The sequence below is a fragment of the Hyperolius riggenbachi genome, chromosome 3, assembly GCF_040937935.1.
Source record: "Hyperolius riggenbachi isolate aHypRig1 chromosome 3, aHypRig1.pri, whole genome shotgun sequence".
Lineage (NCBI taxonomy): Eukaryota > Metazoa > Chordata > Amphibia > Anura > Hyperoliidae > Hyperolius > Hyperolius riggenbachi.
This window is the reverse complement of record NC_090648.1, coordinates 168379237-168400600: the sequence shown is the minus strand read 5'-3', so window position 1 is coordinate 168400600 and position 21364 is coordinate 168379237. Positions and strand designations below refer to the sequence as shown.

The following is a 21364-nucleotide window of genomic DNA, read 5'->3' as shown; positions in this document are numbered from 1 at the left end:
CTCCCGACCCTCCTCAGGGTCGCCCGAGCAGAATCGCCGCTTTAAAAATCTAACTCCTACGCAGCTTGCATAGCCGTGGCTGCTCAGGACTACAGCCCCGCTCGTGTCCGCCCTCACTCCGTGCGCTCTATTATACGTCATGTGGGCGGCTCCACATGACCACCCACATGACGAACTACACTGCCAGCCAGCCGCGCCCCCTCCGCAGAGAATACAAGCGCTGAGCGAGCAGGTACTCACTCGCTCAGCGCTTGTATTCTCTGCGGAGGGGGCGCGGCTGGCTGGCAGTGTAGTTCGTCATGTGGGTGGTCATGTGGAGCCGCCCACATGACGTATAATAGAGCGCACGGAGTGAGGGCGGACACGAGCGGGGCTGTAGTCCTGAGCAGCCACGGCTATGCAAGCTGCGTAGGAGTTAGATTTTTAAAGCGGCGATTCTGCTCGGGCGACCCTGAGGAGGGTCGGGAGCTGCAATGTAACCTGGATTAGAAGGATAAAGCACCTGATAGTGAAAAGGAAGGTGCTGTTCGTCTGCCCTGAGGTCTGCTTTAGCAATGAGGTACATAACTTTTTTTAAGCAATTCGCCTCGTAAGTCCTTTAAGGCAACAAAGAGAGACAATAGATTTTACCCAGGAACAGCAGGGAGACCTTGCTGCTGTCCCCTGGTAACATCTATACTTCTGAGGATGTGGTGGGAAGCCATGAAACGGCTGTAAGGTAGGGGGGGACCTGCCCCCTGAGAAATGGAATGCGGTCATACCCTGCAAGTACATTAAAGGGCCGGTACTTTTGGATCCTGGGCTGTGCCCATTCTTGTCTCTCTTTGTTTGCTGCACTTACTTATGTTTGCTGCACAGATCTGGATAAGTATATACCTGGTGTATCCCTGTCCATTTGTCCTTGAGTGCCAATTGCTGGTTTCTTCTATATGTAAAACATTTTACCTTACACCACACTCGGGTATCCGTTTGCTAAGCTGATATGGAGCTGTAGTCCAGCAGCTCCCAAAGCATAAGTAGAAGAGATCAGCAGCACCATGTAGATGTATTTAAGCTCTTTATTGCATAAAGATAAAGCCCAGGGACAGCGACAGACGCTGTTTCAGAGGCAAACTCCTTCCTCAAGCTGTATAGGCTCACTCAAAGAGATAACAACCACAATGGCATTTATATACAGTTTCAATAAGGTCACATGGACCAATCAGATAACATCACAATACAAAAAAGCATGAATGTCCAATCACAGGGCAAAGCATAATGAGAGGACCTGATGTGATAGATGTGCAAATCAGCAGCCGTTACCACAGCAGAATTTAAAAAGTGTCATATCCTTAGTGGCCAATCAGCACTTACCAAGTCAGGAGGACCTGATGGGAAACCACAGCACTGTCATAACGCTCCTCCCAATCTCCCAGAGGGCAATGCGAGGAGCGTACTGCCGAAAAACGGAACAAATTACGTCATGACGGCAGCCGTTTCCATGCGTAAAAGCATCCTGACAATGCGTAAAAACGTACGCATTAAATCCTCAACTGCATCCATGCGTAAAAGCGTCCTAACGAAGCGTGAAAACATACGCATGAGGTCAGATGCGGAAATCCGCAAGCCTGACGCGTAAAACGCATGTAATACAGCACATGCTGACAAAGTCAGCATCATAAATCATCAAATGATGACCAAAGGCAAAAAATGCTAGTGCTGTGGTATAAGTAAGGCTGAGTGTGCCATAATGCAGTGGTTTCCAACCTTTTCCAGGTCGTGACACATCACGACAAACATTCAGATATCCGGGACACATCACATCATGCCAAACATTCAGATATACATGACACGTCCCGTATGATAGAAAAGAGGGGCTCAGTAACAATCTGATGATGCTGCAGGCACAATGAGGGGCTCAGTAACAATCTGCTGATACTGCAGGCACAATGAGGGGCTCAGTAACAATGTGCTGATGCAGCAGGCACAATGAGGGGCTCAGTAACAATGTGCTGATGCTGCAGGCACAATGAGGGGCTCAGTAACAATGTGCTGATGCTGTAGGCACAATGAGGGGCTCAGTAACAATCTGCTGATACTGCAGGCACAATGAGGGGTTCAGTAACAATGTGCTGATGCTGCAGGCACAATGAGGGGCTCAGTAACAATCTGCTGATGCTGCAGGTACAATGAGGGGCTCAGTAACAATCTGCTGGTGCTGCAGGCACAATAAGGGGCTCAGTGACAATATGCTGATGCTGCAGGCACAATGAGGGGCTTAGTGACAATCTGCTGGTGCTGCAGGCACAATGAGGGGCTCAGTGACAATCTGCTGGTGCTGCAGGCACAATGAGGGGCTCAGTGACAATATGCTGGTGCTGCAGGCACAATGAGGGGCTTAGTGACAATCTGCTGGTGCTGCAGGCACAATGAGGGGCTCAGTGACAATCTGCTGGTGCTGCAGGCACAATGAGGGGCTCAGTGACAATCTGCTGGTGCTGCAGGCACAATGAGGGGCTCAGTAACAATCTGCTGGTGCTGCAGGTACAATGAGGGGCTCAGTGACAATCTACTGATGCTGCAGGCACAATGAGGGGCTCAGAAACAATCTGCTGATGCTGCAGGCACAACGAGGGGCTCAGAAACAATCTGCTGATGCTGCAGTGCCCCAGTATAGCTAGTATAGTGCCCCAGTATAGTGCCCAAGTATAGCCAGAATAGTGCCCCAGTATAGCCAGTATAGTGCCCCGGTATAGTGCCCCAGTATAGCCAGTATAGTGCTCCAGGATAGCCAGTATAGTGCCCCAGGATAGCCAGTATAGTGCCCCAGGACAGCTAGTATAGTGCCCCAGTATATTGCCCCAGGATAGCTAGTATAGTGCCCCAGGATAGCTAGTATAGTGCCCCAGGATAGCTAGTATAGTGCCCCAGTATAGACAGGATAGTGCCCCAGTATAGCCAGAATAGTGCCCTAGTATAGCCAGAATAGTGCCCTAGTATAGCCAGTATAGTGCCCCAGTATAGCCAGTATAGTGCTCCAGTATAGCCAGTATAGTGCCCCAGGATAGCCAGTATAGTGCCCCAGGACAGCTAGTATAGTGCCCCAGTATAGCCAGTATATTGCCCCAGGATAGCTAGTATAGTGCCCCAGGATAGCTAGTATAGTGCCCCAGTATAGCCAGTATAGTGCCCCAGGATAGCTAGTATAGTGCCCCAGTATAGCGCCCCAGGAAGGGAAGAGGACAATCCTGCGGCCGTCCTGTGGACCACAGGCAGGTTGGGGATTCCCGCCCTAACTCACCCCTCCATAGCCACCACTCCGCCCCTTCTTCTCCTCCCTGAGCCACTCATTCGCACCGTGGCTCCGTCCTCGATGCGCTGCCTCCGCCCTCTGCCTGTAGTTAGTGTACATCTACAAGAAAATGGCCGCCGCATGTCTGCAAATGTGAACGGCGGCGCCCATTTTCTTGTAGCCCTGAGAAGGGCGATCTGCGGGGGAGACGAGCAGGGGGAGCAGAGAGCGGCGACACATAGCTGGTGCTGCCGCGACACATGAATGTGTCGCGGCACACCGGTTGGGAACCTCTGCCATAATGGATAACCACCCTTATAAATAAATCATTGTATTAGATGTAAAAAATACAATAGCAATAAAGAAGCCCACACATCAAAAAAAAAAAACAGCAACTCCGGGTATACTCAAAGGGTAACCCACACAACACAACATTTTACCTTTACGGAGTCTTTAAAATCACCTTATATTTTTCTCATGAACGTCATTGCAGTCTGTGTCAACTTTTCATAATTACTATTATGTAATATTTATATAGCACTGACATCTTCCGCTGCGCTGTACAGAATATATATTGTCTTGTCACTTAATCCTCTGGGCGATACAATTGCATCGCCCAGGAGGGGGCGCAGCACTTTTTAAAATTTTTTTTAAATCATGTAGCGAGCCCTGGGCTCGCTACATGATAGCCGCTGCGCAGCGGCATCCCCCCACCCACTCCGATCGCCTTCGGCGATCAGAGTAAGCAGGAAATCCCGTTCAGAACGGGATTTCCTACTGGGCTTCCCCGGTCGCCATGGCGACGGGGCGGGATGACGTCACCGACGTCAGAGGGAGTCCCGATCCACCCCTCAGCGCTGCCTGGCACTCATAGGCCAGGCTGCGCAAGGGGTCGGGGAGGGCGGGGGACTGCGTGACACGGCGGGTAGCGGCGGATCGGCGGCGATCGGAAGTTACACGCAGTTAGCAAAGTGCTAGCTGCGTGTAACAAAAAAAAATTATGCAAATCGGCCCACCAGGGCCTGAGAACTCCTCCTGCGCGACATACCCGAGCTCAGCTCAGGATTATCGCCCAGGAGGTTAACTGTCCCTCGGAGGAGCTCACAATCTAATCCTTGCCATGTGTCTATGTATGTATCATGTAGTGTATATATTGTAGTCTAGGCCCAATTTAGGGGTAAGCCAATTAACTTATCTGTATGTTCATGAGATGTGACGGAAACCGGAATGCCGGTAGGAAACCCACACAAACAAAGGGAGAACCTACAAACTCCATGCAGATAGTGCCCTGACTGGATTTGAATTGGAGACCCAGCACTGCAAGGCGAAAGTGGGAACCACTAAACCACTGGCCTATAAAAACAATATCCTCTTCCTGAAAACTTTGACAAAAAAAAAAACCCTGTTAATTTGGCTTATTCCTGCTACTGCACAACGTTACTAAAATATCTGAATGACGTTAAAGCAGATGAGGTCAGAAGAAAAACTATTATTTTCAACAAAGTCTTCCAGCTCATCTAGGGCAGCTGGACAGCTAGAAGGTCAGCATGCAGTCAGCTTCTCATAGTGATCTGGTTTCCAACTGAAGCTCCTCCAGAAAATCACTGGCTGGAACACATGAAGATTTGGTTTCTAATGAAGTGTTCCCCAGAAAAAATCATGGCTGGAAAGATTTATCATTTTCACTCACAATCAACATCAGTGTCGCCTCATGGAACGTACATGGGGCCTGTTTATAAATAACCAGCAAATCCAGTCTATGGCACTGCGTGAGCTCAGTACTTTAACCTTGATAATGTTTCTTCACAAAGCCTTTAGTAAGTCTTTATATATAACTGGCAGCGTCCACCTTCCTTTCCTATTGAATCTCTAGGTTAGAGGTGGAGGTGTGGCTTTGTTCTTGGCATGGATAGTGGAGGCTGGATAACCAGAATGGTAGAATTAGCAGCATGAATTAGCCCTTCTGTTTGGTAAGATGATATGGCCTCAATTCACTAAGATCATGCTGGAGATAATAAGGCAAGAGAAAACTAACCTCCACACAGTGAGAGAGTTATTTTTATCTCTTCATTCCTTAAGTTACCACCTCTGTATTTACATTACCTCCTCTGTAGTTATTTTCACATAACAGTTAATTAACAGCCTGTCTTTAACTTTAGAATTCTGGAGTTATTTTAAGGATTGAAGAGTTAACTTAAAGACAGAAGAGTTAACTATAGGTTTGCCTGAGGTAAAATGTTTCCTGAACACTACATGCCTCATCACCATGGTGATAACTCACCAAGAGATAAGCTTAGTGAATTGAGGCCATATGAGTATGTGCAAAATGTGGTTTAGTATATGAAATAGAGCAATCTGATTAAGTTGATTCAGTGCACTGGCCATTAAAGTGATATGAAACTCAGCATTTCCTATTTGTTTTAAAATATTATTTACAGCATAAAATCTACTACCACTAAAAAGTCACTGAACAGCATTCAAACAGTTAAACACAGCACTTTGTTCTTCAATGGAAAGCTCCTTGCTGCTTCTGACTACATCCAGAGGAGATAACATTATCTTTTGTTTACATTCCTCTGTAACTACAATTAGTATACAGCCAGCAGCATGCGGAAACTGAACTGCACCGAGCTGAGAAGCTGAGAGAGGTGAGAAATGATCACTACTAAATGTTAACATATAAATACAGCAGCTATGCAATAAAATGCAATGGCAGCTTTCAGAGCAGATAAAGGGCTTGATTCACAAAGCGGTGCTAACTGTTAGCACGCCTGTGAAAACTCCCTTAGCACGTCTAAACGAGCAAAACTTTATGCGCATAAAACTTTACGCGCGCACTGCACAGAGCGCAGGGCGCTCCGCGCAAAGTGCCCATTAAAGCCTATGGGACTTAGCGCGCGCAAAGTCATATCAAACTTTGCGCGCGGTACTTAGCGCGCGATCTGATTGAGAAAACCGGTGCTAACCTACTTAGCACCGTAGTTAGCGCGCCTAAAGACTTTAGACGTGCTAAGTAGGTTAGCACCGCTTTGTGAATCAAGCCCAAACTGTACTTTGGGGACTTGTAATTTGGGAACAGGCAATATTACTTGTGCACAAAAGAAAATATGGTATCTGTATGGGTAAGAAAAAGTAGGAAAACACATTTTCATTGAATGTTATGCCAGAGTTTCATCCCACTTTAAGGCCTCACTCATCCACCAGTTTAGCACTACTTTCCAATAAAAAAAATAGCTACATACGTGACGTATGTAGCTATTTTTTTTATTTATATAGAATAAAGGAGAGCCGGGGGGAGAACGTTTTATAAATTGTTTAGTCAATGTTTGTTCAACGTAAAATATTACTTCACCCTGATTTACATCATAAAATGTATCAGTGATCGCAGCATCTTAACTGATGGAAAACTGAATGAGGCCCAGTGCACACCGAGCAGATGTGGATGCGATCCGCCGGCCGCATCCGCCTGTAAATCTGCTTGGCTAATGTATTTCAATGGGCTGGTGCGCACCAGAGCGGGTCGGTTTTAGTTGAAATGCAAACTCCCGGGCTGCAGCATTTTTTGGATTTTGAAGGCGCTTCTGCCTCCAATGTTAAGTATAGGAAAAATGCAAAACGCTTGATAAAACGCCAGATCAGAGCGGTTTTCCAGGCGTTTTTGTTACAGTAGCTGTTCAGTAACAGCTTTACTGTAACAATATCTGTAATCTGCTACACAAAAACGCTACCAAAAACGCTTTACTTTAAGTAAAAAACGCTACACAAAACCGCAAAACGCTTCATAATAATAAGAAAAAAACACTTCAAAAACCGCTAGCGTTTTGCGGATGTGCTAGCGGTTTTTGGTGTGCACCAGGCCTAACTGTGTGTTTTTTCACATTGTGCAAAATTGCATGTGCATTTTAACAAAGCTTTACTAATTACCCAACACTGTTACTTGTTTTTATGAATGACTACTGTTACTGGCTGTAACAGTCATCATTTAACTATAAGATAAGTACCCACCTGAAGATGGATCGGGGATCAGCAATGACCAATCATCATGGACCGGTCCATCTTTACTACCGCAGCAACCATGGCGTGATCGATAGTTTAAATGGTCATGATAGAATTGGGGATCCAAGCAATTGGTCACTCATCATGACGGTCACGATTGCTGCACATGATCGCTAAACATCCTACTTAATAAAACTCCACTGTCCCTGTACCTGTGTCCATGCTTGTTGCCAGCGCGTATGAGCAGCACATGGACGATACAAACAGGAGGACAAGGGCAGGGGGGCGGGCATTAGTATGCGTGGCGGGGAGCGCGGCCATGTGCGGCGGGGAGTGTGTCCGTGCAATTGCGCGGTGGAGAGCGCTGGCGGGCACCCTTGGGTAAGGGGTCGCGTCACAGCCCTAGCGCCCGTTTTTAAACGGGAGGGCTAATTAACGAGTTGTTTAAATAATTTCCATTAAACAATTTTACATGATATCATGAAAATGATCATTCATAGTGAAAAAGTTAACCGTCGTGAAAAAAGTCATCGCAAAAATTGTATCGTGGGTACGGACCTTCAGGCACACTGGATGGTCAGAGACCCAATGATCTCTTGCACCAATTATTGATGACTTGGGGGCATTTTTTTAAATCAATGATCACTATAACTGTAATTATTGAGCGATCACATGATCTCTCGGACCAATCACTGCAGCCACAGTGGTTAAGGGATCACATGATCCCTTTGACCAATCACTGTGTAGTAGGGAGGGGGCCATATGCACAGACGTGGTGGTCACATCCCTGTGGCTATAGCAGCCACAAACGTGACTATCACGTCTGTGCATATTGTGCATATTGTGATTTGATGTATATCATTGTCTGTATCATTATGTATCCCTTGTTTGTTTTCTTACATTGTACAGCGCCACGGAATATGTTGGCGCTTTATAAATAAATAATAATAATTGATAGTGGCTCTATGGTTTTGGGTCACCCCGAGCTGCTTGGCAAGCTAAATAACTAATTTCTTATTGGATGATATTTTTTTCCAGTTAATATGGAGTTTCATCTCACTATAAATACCATGGGAGAACAGCTTCAGTAAAGTAACTAGTAAAAGAATATTAAAAAAAAAAATTAAAAGCAGTCATACATCAAGCTAGGATGGGCAGATTTGTCCAAGAGATAAATCTTTCTCTAATCTAATCTGATGGGGGTGGGGGGGGGGGGGGGGGGAGAGGGGACACACACTACATATTAGGGAGAACAGCTTCAGGGGTCTTGTCGCGTTTGTCGCTTGTCCCAATAACACTCGCCGTTACCGCCGTGCACATGATCGAGCAAGTCGGCCCTACATCTTGCAGCATGTCCGATCGACTAATGTGACCAATTTTGGCCTGAAATCGGTTGCATTGTCGATCGGGCATACACTTGGCGGCACCGATTTTCTTCCAATTATAAAAACTGAATGAAATGGTCGATCGGCTGCCAAGTCGCCTGTTGTATGGCCACATTGACTGTGTTTAGCCCTACAAGGGCACACAGTAACCATTGCTGCAGAGATGACCCTATACATATTCTAAATGAGTTTAGCATACATTAAAGTACAGGTGGAACAGATTAATGGTTAAATGAGCCAGCAACTTGTGAACCCTGTGAAGGAATTTACCCGGCTTACAGTCAGCTAGATAGTTTCCATGATGCGATTTTCACATTTCTTCCTGATAAAGCTGAGCCGCCTGGTCATGGGGGCTTATTCTTAATGACCTCACCTAAGTGGCCTTTTTCCTATCTGAATACACAAACAATGTGGCATTAGCGAACCTTAGCGTGTTCTGGAACGCCGAATTCCCACCTGCCATACATTAGAGAAAGGGCTGCTGGCTGCAGGCTAAACAGTTCTATATTTAGGATTAATGAGCAAAATCTCCATTCCCACAGGACAAAACACCATACGCCACGGCTCAGGAATGTACACAGGTTACAGAGGGGCAATACTGACTAAAAACCACTAACACAAGAAAAGTAACAAAGAAATCTGTTTATGGGATTGTCTGTGCTAAAAATAACCAGCATCGCTAAATCATCTGTACAACAGTAATTTAGGAGCCAAAAACAAAGTGGGGCTGAATTGCTGAGACATACCCTTGTCAGCAAAACAAAAAAATTCCTGTCTTCCATCTCACTTCAGCTATTCCCTCATGTGATTACACGCTATTGGACGGGTTTCATATCATGAACATCTCTTTGTTAGCATTGTGTAGTTTCCTATGGGCCACGCTTCATCAGCTGCACTCAGGGTATAGTACAGACAAGGTTTCCCACTCTAATGCTGGGAACACATGATGCACTTTCCTGGGCAATCGATGGGTGATTGGACAGGAAGTTTTAGCGTGTGTACATGTCGAAACTACTCCCGATCCATAAAGGAATCAATTTTCCCAATGATAACTTAGCAAAATTGATTCCTCTCGAGCGGTAACAGATCTGACATGTCAGAAATAATCGCCCGATTCCCGTTGATCGGATGGGAAATTGTATCGTGTGTTCCCAGCAAAAGGCTTTTTCACATTCATTTTAATAACATAATTTAAATATGCGCGGCACATAGATTTCTGTAAGAAAGTCATGTTAGCTCTTCAACTAGGGCATTTACATTTCCCATGCTTCTTTGTGGGTTTTAAAGGTGCAGCATATTAATGACAGCGGACTAAAACCGCAAACACAAAAAACTATGCAGCAACCTGTGGAGAAAGATGCATGCTTTCATGAGAAGCTATGCACACCACATGCAGTGCAGAGCCAGTGTTCAGTCTATGCCCTGCACTGCCTCTTTCCCAGAGATTGATTAAGGTGAAGTGGGGCCATTGGTAAGGCAATAGCTTTGGCGCCCATTATGGTCCTGTTGGTAAGTTGAGTTGCAGAAAGGTCAGTGAAAATCACAGGTGGGCCCCTTGACACTCACTAGGTCCCAGGCACCTGCTCTACTCTTTCCCGCCACTGCCCAGGCTCCCCTTTCAGTACAGAACCACCATTTACTTCACCCAGAGAGTAACAGTGAGGAAAATGAAAATGGCAAGATGGGCAGCTTCATGCATGGTTATTGATAGTGGCGGTTCTTCTCTTGACAGCTGGTTATACCTCACTGTCAATATGGAGGGAAACGTCTGGCACTTGCTAAAGTTTTATTGGTAAAAGTGATGTGGAACAGCTGTACATACAGTTGTAGAATCACACACTATTATTATTTAGTACTTATATAGCGCCAACATCTTCCACAGCGCTATACAGAGTGCATATTATCTTGTCACTAACTGTCCCTCAGAGGAGCTCACAATCTAGTCCCTACCATAGTCATATGTCCTATGTGTATGTATCGTGTAGTGTATGTATCGTAGTCTAGGGCCAATTTTAGGGGGAAGCCAATTAACTTATATGTATGTTTTGGGGATGTGGGAGGAAACCGGAGTGCCCAGAGGAAACTCACACAGACACAGGGAGAACATACAAACTCCTTGCAGATGTTGTCCTGGCTGGGATTCCAACGGGGGACCCAGAGCTGCAAGGTGAGAGCGCTAACCGCTACGCCATCGTGCTGCCCATACCAGATGGATGTGGTGGCTGTGGGTGTAGGGCACTGACAATCCTTATACCGAACTAACCTAATCTAGAGCCCTGACGGGAAGTATTGACAAAAAGTCAGGAAATTGGTGACAGTGGCCCCTAGTCAGAAGGTACCTGTTACTGACCTACCTGGTTACTGGTCAAAGAGAATGAGAATTCCTGGAAAAGGCCTTTAGCTAAATGTCTAGCATCATAAAAGAAACATAACCATCCAAGTGACCATAAAACACCTAGGTTGGTTAATCTGTTAAGGCCCTGTTTCCATGTGTGCAAGTCTTCTGTGATTCCCCGCACGCGAGGTCAGATGAGGATTCGCAGCCTATTGAAATCAACAGGCAGCTTCCGAATTTGCATGCTAGGGAAAAAATGTAATGTTGGCAGCATTTTTCTGCACTGCACATGCGATTCCCTATAGCTGCACATGGCACGGCTAGAGGGAATCGGATGCTTTCTCACATCAGTACAGGTGCCAGGAGATGCACGCTGCACATGGCACGGCTAGAGGGAATCGGATGTTTTCTCACATCAGTACAGGTGCCAGGAGATGCACGCTGCACATGGCATGGCTAGAGGGAATCGGATGCTTTCTCACATCAGTACAGGTGCCAGGAGACGCACGCTGCACGTGGCACGGCTAGAGGGAATCGGATGCTTTCTCACATCAGTACAGGTGCCAGGAGATGCACACCGGGCACAGGTGGAAACGGGCCCTTTGTCCAAAGTATTAGTCATTTATCGAGTTGTGCTGTGTACAGGTCATGCTTGCTCCACATACAGTAGGTGTAACTGAGCACAAAATCATTCAATATCTGGGCGACAGTGAAATATTTAGATTTCTTGTCAGTGAATAATGGAGGCTTGGGCCCTGTGACAATCCAGTAAACACAATGAACTGGACCAGCCTGGAGGAAATGAACAACATGTTGACTTGGCTGTATATAGCAATGATTCACAAATTGACAGGGAATACTAAAACAGCTGGATACAAAAGTGCATTCCTCTGCATGTACTGTACACCCCTTGGGCTATGTATGGATCAAAATAGATGACATTATGCAACTCAGGCCCATCTACTATTACACACTTCCTGGGTTCCCAATACATGACCCTATTAGCAGCAGGAATTCAAGATGTGTGGTACATCAAACTTGTATAATTTGTATGTGTGGATCTCAACAGCCGGATCAATTTTCAGACAAAAAGTCACATTTGTGTTTGGAAGAGACCAGAATTATCCACTGCTCCCATCGCTCCACCACGGCGGATCCCCTTCTTGAATCCCTCCACTGGCTTCCTATCCAGTCCAGAATCAGATTCAAGAAACTGTGTCTGACCTACAAATCTGTCCACAAAACCTGTCCAACCTACATTTCCGAACTTACTCAGAGGTACACCCCCGCATTAACTAGTCCCATGCACGCCTCCAGGACTTCTCAAGAGCTGCTCCAACACTATGGAACTCCCTACCTCCACCCAATAGGGCAGCCCCCTCCTTCAACATCTCCAAGAAAGCCCTCAAAACTCACCTTTTCACTCTGGCCTACCACCCCTCACAAGTGCTCTAAACCCACAGTTGAACTATGGTCCCCCACCTTTTGTGTCCCTACCTCTCCCTCTAGATTGTAAGCCTTTGGGCAGGGTCCTCCTCCTTTTGTGTCCTACCTGATCATGCACCTCCATTACTGTGAACCCATGCTATGCAGCTGAGTGAACCTAACTTGCCTAATCTCCATGCACCCATCCATTGACTAAGCATTACCTTGTACTCATACTGTGCTGCAGGATCTGGCCTTTCTTGTATTCCTGTATTGTCATTTTGCTGTATGTCACCCCTAAATATTGTCTGTAACCTAAACTAATGTCCAGCGCTACGTAATATGTTGGCGCTTTATAAATACAATAAATAAATACAATTTCAGTCAGATAAATATACCAAAACCACCAATACTAAACCTTAAAGTGGATCCGAGGTAAACTTTTACTCATTGCATAATTGTGTTCCTTTCCTATTGCTTATAGGGCATTCCTCAAGCCAAATAATTTTTTGTTTTTGTTTTAATACTCTAATTCCCTATAAACTAAATAGACCACGCCCACAGGTTTTCAGAGAGCCTTGGCAGTAGCAAGGGCTCATGGGAGCTCAGTCTGGACAGGAGAAGGAAGAGGTGTTACTAGCCATTGATTTCAGAGGCAGAGGGGAGGAGGGGGGATTAGGCTGAGTGCTCAAGATACAGATAAGCCTGCCTCTGTGTAATGTTTACAAACAACATGGCTGCTGTAATTGTATCACAGGAAGAAATAATCATATTCTATTAAAGCTGTTTGCAGCTAGATTTGCTGTGTAAACTATCTAAACTTTAGATAAGATATATAGACAAGTTACTTGTTACAGTTAATTTTTCATCTCGGATCCGCTTTAACAGCTTGTTACAGTGAAGGGCCTTGCAATGCTAAAGCCTGTATATATCGAGGGATCTCCAGGAGATCTCTGTTGCCCAAGGGATTGCCTACTGATCCTTGCCGGGTGATAGAGCATTGCCGATGCTGTACGGACGTGCCATCAGCCTCCTGGCTAGCGATGTGTCTGTTGCCAATGAAGGGGGGGGGGGGGAGGGGGCAGAGGGATAGTGAGTGGCATGCAACGGAATGAATGCCCATGTGTGGGATAGCGGGGAGAACAATGCGTTCAGGTGGTGCTTGGGTGATGGCGAATCTTTAGCAGGTGTCATGCGGTCGCTCTACACCATGGTCTGACTCTGGATTCTTGGCCACGGTGATATTTATCATCTGCCATTGCACAGTTCAGACCCGCGTGTGCACCTAAGTAGATCACAGTTCATAGATGTATTCACTGTTGTCCAGTTTTGTTCAATAGATTTAGTAATAAATACCCCCATTATGGAGGATCGCAATGCCTTACGTTGGAGCCAGGGGTGTAACAGGGGGTGGGGGCAGCCTCTGAGAAAGCAGGGGGCGCAGAGGTAGGTGTGTGTGTGTGTGTGTGTGTGTGTGTGGGGGGGGGGTGAGTCTCCGGACTACTAACCTTCCCTTTCTCTGATACTCCAGATCAGGTGTGGCTACACATGTTATGGGTGTGAAGATCTTGATGGCCACACTCCACCCCTTAAAGTGACCCTAAGACGAACATTAATAAAAAATGTATACATACCTGGGGCTTCCTCCAGCCCCTTCCGTACCGATCACTCCCTCAACGCCTCCTCCCGTTAGCATCCCCCATAGCTTGGCGAGTCGGGGCACACTGTATACATTTTTTATTAATGGTCTTCTCTGGTACACTTTAAGACACTGATCAGCGTATGGAACCCAGCACATTAATAAGTGGATGTGTGCTATGAGTTTGGTTTCTGTAGTTGCATAATGGACCATGTAAGGGTAGTATAGAGGGGTGCAGCAGGACACATGATGCGTTATCCTGGATTACATGGGTTGCCTCTGCACACAGAGCCTCCTCAGACGAAGTGCAAATGAATAAAACGATTGTCAGGCCATCACTTTTTAAGATCTCAAATTGTAGCCAGCTGGTCAACAGGGTGTTCGAGCAAATGGCATTGCTGTTAACTGTAGCTAACACAATGAAAATGGTGAATGTTACGTGCCAGTCTATGCAAAATGGAGATTAGATACATCAACACTTTAAAACTACAGCCATCAGCACTAAAGTACTGCTAATTAATGATAAAGTGGTGAGTCTATAACAGAGGAGAATTTTTCAGTCACTTTTAGAAATGTGGTGATTTCTGTACTAGTATTTTTCCAGTGATCAGACAAATAGCTACCATTTTGAATAGGGTCTATTACCTCTATTTTTATCCTTTAACAAAAATATGACACCCCCCCTTAGGGCCCATTCACACTTGCAAAAACAAAACGCTAGCGCTGTGTTTGATTTTACCGTGATTATCGCGGTAAAAGCACTGAACACTCTCACATTTCAGAGCAATCGCGATCATCGCTTTTTTAATTACTGTATTGCGATTGCTCCAGAATCGCAGCAAAATGCTTCAGGGAACACGTTTTGCGATTGCCGCTAATCACGAAAAACCCGCGATCAGCGGCAATCGCAGCAGTGAGATCACTGCCATAAGGTTAATATTGCGCTAGCGCTAGTGCTTCGGCGATTAGCAGGAATCGCCTGCTAACTGCACAAGTGACAACAGGCCCTTAGTCTTCCATCCTGTGCATTTACCGCATTAGAGCAGTGATAACATCAGACACCATTCCTTACTATTCTATATATTCCTTACCTGCTGGGGGCCAGGCCTTAATATAGCCAGTACAGTGCACCACCGAGTACTGGGCTTCACCCTCCTTCACCGGTCCGAGGCCATTCCTAAAACGCATGAGGCAGCCATGAGTACTAACATGCTAAACAATTTCACAAGCATACAGCTAAAGTGAAAATGTGGTCACAAAAAGACTACAGTAATTTTCTCATGGAAATATGATTAATTATATAAATCACTAGTCAAAAATATATATGAAAGAACAACAGACAAAAATAATACAGTGAGGAATATTTATCCATTCTGATGCATAAAAGTACAGTAAATATTGCTCTGTGCAGAAGGCACATGGCAATATTACCATTACTACCGGCAACATTGTACTGTAAGTTGTGCAATTATCATGACATTCTGTACTCAAGTAATGCAAGCGTTGCTGCGGTAGCTTACGTTACCATTCGTTAGAAATGCATTTACCAGTGCATTGCTCAAGCTACTCAAGTACTGTGGTCACGCTAATAGCTAGATTTCCAGCCAAAATGATCAGGAATTATTATTTTTACGTTTTGGTTCCACATTGTGTACATATCTTTAGGGACTAGTAAGGGAAAGGAATCTTCACGTCAATTTTGGGGTAAATCAGTTACCTTGCATCTCCCAGCTATCGGTTTACCTTCAAATTGCTAGGTGACAAAATAGTAATTTCTGTCAGTTCATTAATCAAAAGAATAAAAAACAAAAGTAAAAATTCAACAAAGGGCAGTGATGATGGATGCCTGCATTGATTTGTACAACATTAACCTCCTTAGCGGGCTGGAAATCTGCAGCTCAGAGCAGTAACCCCGAGCTGGGAGGTATATGCAGAGACTGTGTGCAGCGGGCATCTGTAACTCACCTCCCCTGGGATCCAGATGCTGGCAGCCATCCTTCTTCCAGTCCTCGGAGGCTCTCGATTCCTCTTGTGAGATCGCCATCTTTCGTCATGACGACATACAGCAATCTCACTATAGGAGCAGAGCACCAGCAGGTGGATGGAGGGAGAATTGCATCGCTGGATCCAGGGGAGGTATGTAAGTGCAGGGCTGCTACAGATCTATCTAGCGGCATGATTTTTTCCAGCTTTTAAGGTCTAAAAGCTTGTGAAAAATTTTCACCGCTTTTAGACCCTAATTCCCGGAAGTATTCATACCAGTAGGGAGGTTAAAGTACCCCTGTAACTTTAAGAGGAAAGAAATTCAGGCACTTACCTCAGTTGCGAGAAGCCTCTGGATCCTCCAGAGGCCTCCCACGTTCTCCTCCCGACCAGCGCTGGACCGCCTGAAAGTTTGTGGCCGTGCTCCCATCCATCAAGGAGTGAAACCACACTCACACCTGCGCAGTAGCACAGAGTTGCTCGGTGGAAAATGCAGAGCCTAAGTTGCTCCGTGCAGCCACGCTATTTCAGGGACGGGAGCACAGCTACACACACTCTTCAACAAGGCTTACTTCTACTGACATATCTAAATGGGGCATTTTTTTCCCTACAGGTACACTTTAAGTACCAGATTGCTAACAGAGCAGTGAATAAATAGATTTTTGATAAAATATCTGCGGAAATCTAATTAAGGTTGTATGGTAAAGTGTGGTTCTTCATTGCTATTACCCATAGTCAGCCTGCTACCATCAGCACAGTGGTGTGCCCTGGGCATGTAGCTCCTGCCTCCTAAGCATGCACTGTATATACAGCCCCTGTTTGCATATTAAGCCTTCGTTCCCAGTTTGGACCATAATTTATTGACTATCGCGGCTTTGCTGCAGACTTATCTGGCATTCATCTAGCTAGCTGTGGAAAAATGAGGAAGTCGTTGCTTCATCTCCACATCCATTTGTCACAGCTACTCTGTTCTTTCCACTTGTGACAAGCTGTCTCTGCTACCTATCAACAGTCATCCCTAACAAACCTCTTTTTCAGGAAAGTCAGACAGTCTATTAGTAAAGAGGAAGAGAGGAAAACTTCTGCAATGTGCAACATGAAAACAGCTGTGACCAGGAAAAAAAAAAGAAAAGATAAAAAGAAAACACGTTTTTGGGAAATCAAACAAGTCTAATCTGAGTGAAAAAAGTTTCTTACTATTGTTACAGTTTTTAAAATGCTGATAGTTCTACAGTTAGGTTAGTAAACTTTGTTTTAGTATCTACATGTTACATCTTTATCGGTGCATGATAGGGATTGATATGGCTCTATATGATAGGGGCTTGAACCTGTACAACAGAATACCCTGCAGCTTGTGGTGACCCAAAACTACTAGGAAAATATACGGGACTAAAAGAGACAGAAAAGGTTTCCTACTAAAAAGCAACACTCAGTGTAGTTTTCCTTCTTAAAGGAATACTGTAGGGGGGGGGGGGGGGGGTCGGGGGAAAATGAGCTGAACTTACCCGGGGCTTCTAATGGTCCCCGCAGACATCCTTTGCCCGCGCAGCCACTCACCGATGCTCCGGCCCCGCCTCTGGTTCACTTCTGGAATTTCAGACTTTGAAGTCTGAAAACTACTGCGCCTGCACAGCCGCGCCCTCCTTCCCACTGACATCACCAGGAATGTATTGCACAGGCCCAGTATGGTCTGTGCCTACGCAGTACACTCCTGGTGACATCAGCGGGAGTGAGGACACGGCAACGCAGGCGCAGTGGTTTTCAGACTTCAAAGTTTGAAATTCCAGAAGTGAACCGGAGGCGGGGCCGGAGCATTGGTGAGTGGCTGCGTGGGCACAGGATGTCTATGGGGGACCATTAGAAGCCCCAGGTAAGTTCAACTCATTTTCCCCCAACCCCCTACAGCAGTGGTTACCAAACTTTTTGGGATGAGGGCACCCTTGATGGCTTTGAAATTTTTTCAAGGCACCCCTTGGCAAAAACAACTACCAAAATGCCGTTATGACCCTTATCAGGCGACGACCCACTCCAAGTAGCTAGTCATGCTTATTAGGCACCGTGATTCCTCTCATGTTCAACTTCAACCGTGGTTGTTTGCGGCACTAAAGGTTAACTAGCAGGTAATGCAGCCACATTGTATATCAATGTGCGGTTGCATTTCCTGATGGTATTGCATAAAGGATTGGGATGCATGCCGAGGCACCACTGAAAGACGCCCGAGGCACACCAGGACGCCGTGGCACCCAGTTTGAGAACCCCTGCCCTACAGTATTCCTTTAAAACAGAAGGTATTAGCGATAACGCCTTCCTCCCTCCTGGATTGGGGTCAATTGGATTAGCATATCAGGCCAAAATCGACCTGTATACAGGGCCAGCTTTAGTTGGCTGTTTATAAGTTTACAGCTCAGTTTTGCATAGGGGGTTCATTTATGAAATGTATTATTTCCCTGTGTGGTTGCAACATGTATGTGAGTGGCCTGCATCAAACTACAAAGGAGGGAACCTTGTTAGTGTTAGAAAAAGTTAGTAATATATCTTGTAAGTGTAAACTTGGCCCAAAAAATATTTCTTCATTTGATTTTGGACCAGTTCACATTTGTATTCAGTTTCACCCCAGTTTAAGAACTAGTAAATAAGAAACTGGGGTCGACCTGAGCACAATTTGAAGACAAACTGATCAACTGACACTGAACTGCAGCCATACCAATGTAAACTGATACTTATTCCAGTTTATATACAAGCAGATTTCAGGAAAGTGAAAGCACAAATGGTGAAAGTACAAAGTAAAGAAAAGAGATTAGCATACAGATAATACTCTAGTGATATGTCATCACCAACCTGGCACTGCAAGTCATCGGAGATAGCTACTGTGCAAACACTGCAACATAAAGGCCTTACCTGTATCTCTTCCTCATTGTGGTTATTCTGCTAAGAGGTAGGTGATCCAGGGGGGCATTACCACATCTACAGAGAAACACACTCAGTAAATAAAAAACATTAATCACAACATGTTTCAGGCTTTTTTTCCCCCAACTGGCATTAAGACGAAGGTGGCAGGTGACGAAGATACGATCGTATGATGAAACCTACCATGTGTATTACCTTTTAACTACTGCCCTACTAAGGGTTTCCCCTTTTGTACCAGAGTAATTTTCACCTGTCAGCGCTCCTTCCATTCATTCGCTTATAACTTTATTGCTAATCATAATGAAACTACCTATATCTTGTTTTTTTCACCACCAATTAGGCTTTCTTTGGGTGGTCCATTTTGCTAAGAATGATTTTATTCTAAATGCATTTTAACGGGTAAAATAAGGGGAAAAAAATTAGAAAAATGCATTATTTCTCAGTTTTCGGCCATTAGTTTTAAAATAATACATGCTACCGTGATTAAAACACACTCATTTTATTTGCCCATTTGTCCCGGTTATTAACCACCCTGGCGTTCTATTAAGATCGCCAGGGCGGCTGCGGGAGGGTTTTTTTTAAATAAAAAAAAAACTATTTCATGCGCCCAGAATAAACAAGGAAGGCCGCAATGAGCGGCCTTCCTTGTTTTGCTTACATCGTCGCAATAGCGACGAGCGGAGTGACGTCATGGACGTCAGCCGACGTCCTGACGTCAGCCGCCTCCGATCCAGCCCTTAGCGCTGGCCGGAACTTTTTGTTCCGGCTACGCTGGGCTCAGGCAGCTGGTGGGACCCTCTTTCGCCGCTGCTCGCGGCGGATCGCCGCAGAGCGGCGGCGATCAGGCAGCACACGCGGCTGGCAAAGTGCCGGCTGCGTGTGCTGCTTTTTATTTGATGAAAATCGGCCCAGCAGGGCCTGAGCGGCAGCCTCCGGCGGTGATGGACGAGCTGAGCTCGTCCATACCGCCCGGCTGGTTAAAGCATTTAAAATATTTCCCTCATACAATGTATGGCGCCAATATTTTATTTCAGAATAAAGGTGCATTTTTTCAATTTTGCGTCCATAACTAATTACAAGCCCATAATTTTATAAATAACATTAATATACCCTTTTGACATACATATTAAAAAAGTTCAATCCCTAAGGTAGCTATTTATGTATTTTTTTTATTATAAGCATATCATTTATTTGGGTACTATGGTAGTGTGTGGGAGGGAAGGAGTTAATTTTGAATGTAATGGTGGGTCTTTTTATAAAAAAAATGAATGTAGGTATAATTTTACTATTTGTCCACAAGGTGTCCTTGTGCATTATTTCCTATTGCGTACTAAAGTACGTGAGTAGGAAGTTATGTGTGGCTGTGTTACGCCAGATTAATGAATGGGAACAGGCGGCGAGGAGTACCCCCAGGACTGTGCGCGGGAGCGGCGGCCATCCACCACAATAGACGAATATCTACGCCCCTGTGCAGGAACTGAAGTCCTGCGGGCGTAGATATATTGTTCTCGCCACGGGAAAGTGGTTAAACAATACCAGTTGGCTGGCAGTCCCGCTGATATGTTTGGTTGCAGTAGTATTTTGGATCACACACGGGAAACAAGCATGCAGGTAATCTAGTCAGACTTCAGTGAGAAACATCTGATCTGCATGCTTGTTCAGGGTCTATGGCTAAAAGTGTAAAAGGCTCAAAAAAAGGATCAGCAGGACAGCCAGGTAATGTGCATTGTTTAAATTGAAAAAAATATTTAGCAGTGTACAGAATCCTCTCACTTCAAGTGTGCTTTAAAAATCAAATGTAACAAAGGAAGGTCCACACACTACACTCTAGCTTGCATTTATTGTTCTATCACCATACACATCCAACCATATTGCTAACATAAGTTTAGGGGCCACACAGGGTCCCCTTTGTCAAGGCATAGTACTGCAAGTTCCTTAAAGTACTCACAAGGTGAAAAAGGGTAGCAATTGTTATTTACCTGGGGTTTCTTCCTGCTCCTAGAGTCCCTTGCCGATGCTCCCCGTTGTCCCGCTGACCACCCGTGAAGTTCAGTGACCGGTAGGCGGGTCGGCTCTTCTGCACATGTTCCGGCTTGCGCAGTTAGTCTGCGCAGGTGCGGTAAGCACTCGATGATGTGGGTGCGTGGCTGGCCACGCCAGATGACGTGGGTGCGTGGCTGGCCGTGCCAGATGACGTAGGCGCGTGGCTGGCCATGCCGATGACCACACACGCCTGAACATGCACAGAGGAGATGACCCGCTGATGGGTTGGCTAACTTCACGGCTGGCCAGCGGGACAGCTGGGAGCACTGGAGCTGGAGTGAGGGACGTAGAAGACATCTAGGGGCTGGAAGAAGCCCAAAGTAAGGAATGATTGCTAACCTTTTTCATCTCGTGAGTCCTGTACAGGAATGGAAAGCCTG

At 45.6% G+C, this 21364-nt stretch overlaps 1 protein-coding gene across 6 annotated transcripts in view; it reads right to left on the bottom strand.

Annotated features, from left to right (window-relative positions):
* Positions 1-21364, bottom strand: part of ARNT2 (aryl hydrocarbon receptor nuclear translocator 2) — a 142972-nt gene that overhangs the window by 45787 nt on the left and 75821 nt on the right. For all 6 annotated transcript variants that reach the window (XM_068275225.1, XM_068275222.1, XM_068275224.1 and 3 more), the window contains 2 exons: positions 18933-18998; positions 15143-15228 (listed from right to left, as the gene is read on the bottom strand). In XM_068275225.1, the coding sequence (XP_068131326.1) occupies positions 15143-15228; positions 18933-18998 (152 nt within the window). The remainder of the gene's footprint in view (positions 1-15142; positions 15229-18932; positions 18999-21364) is intronic.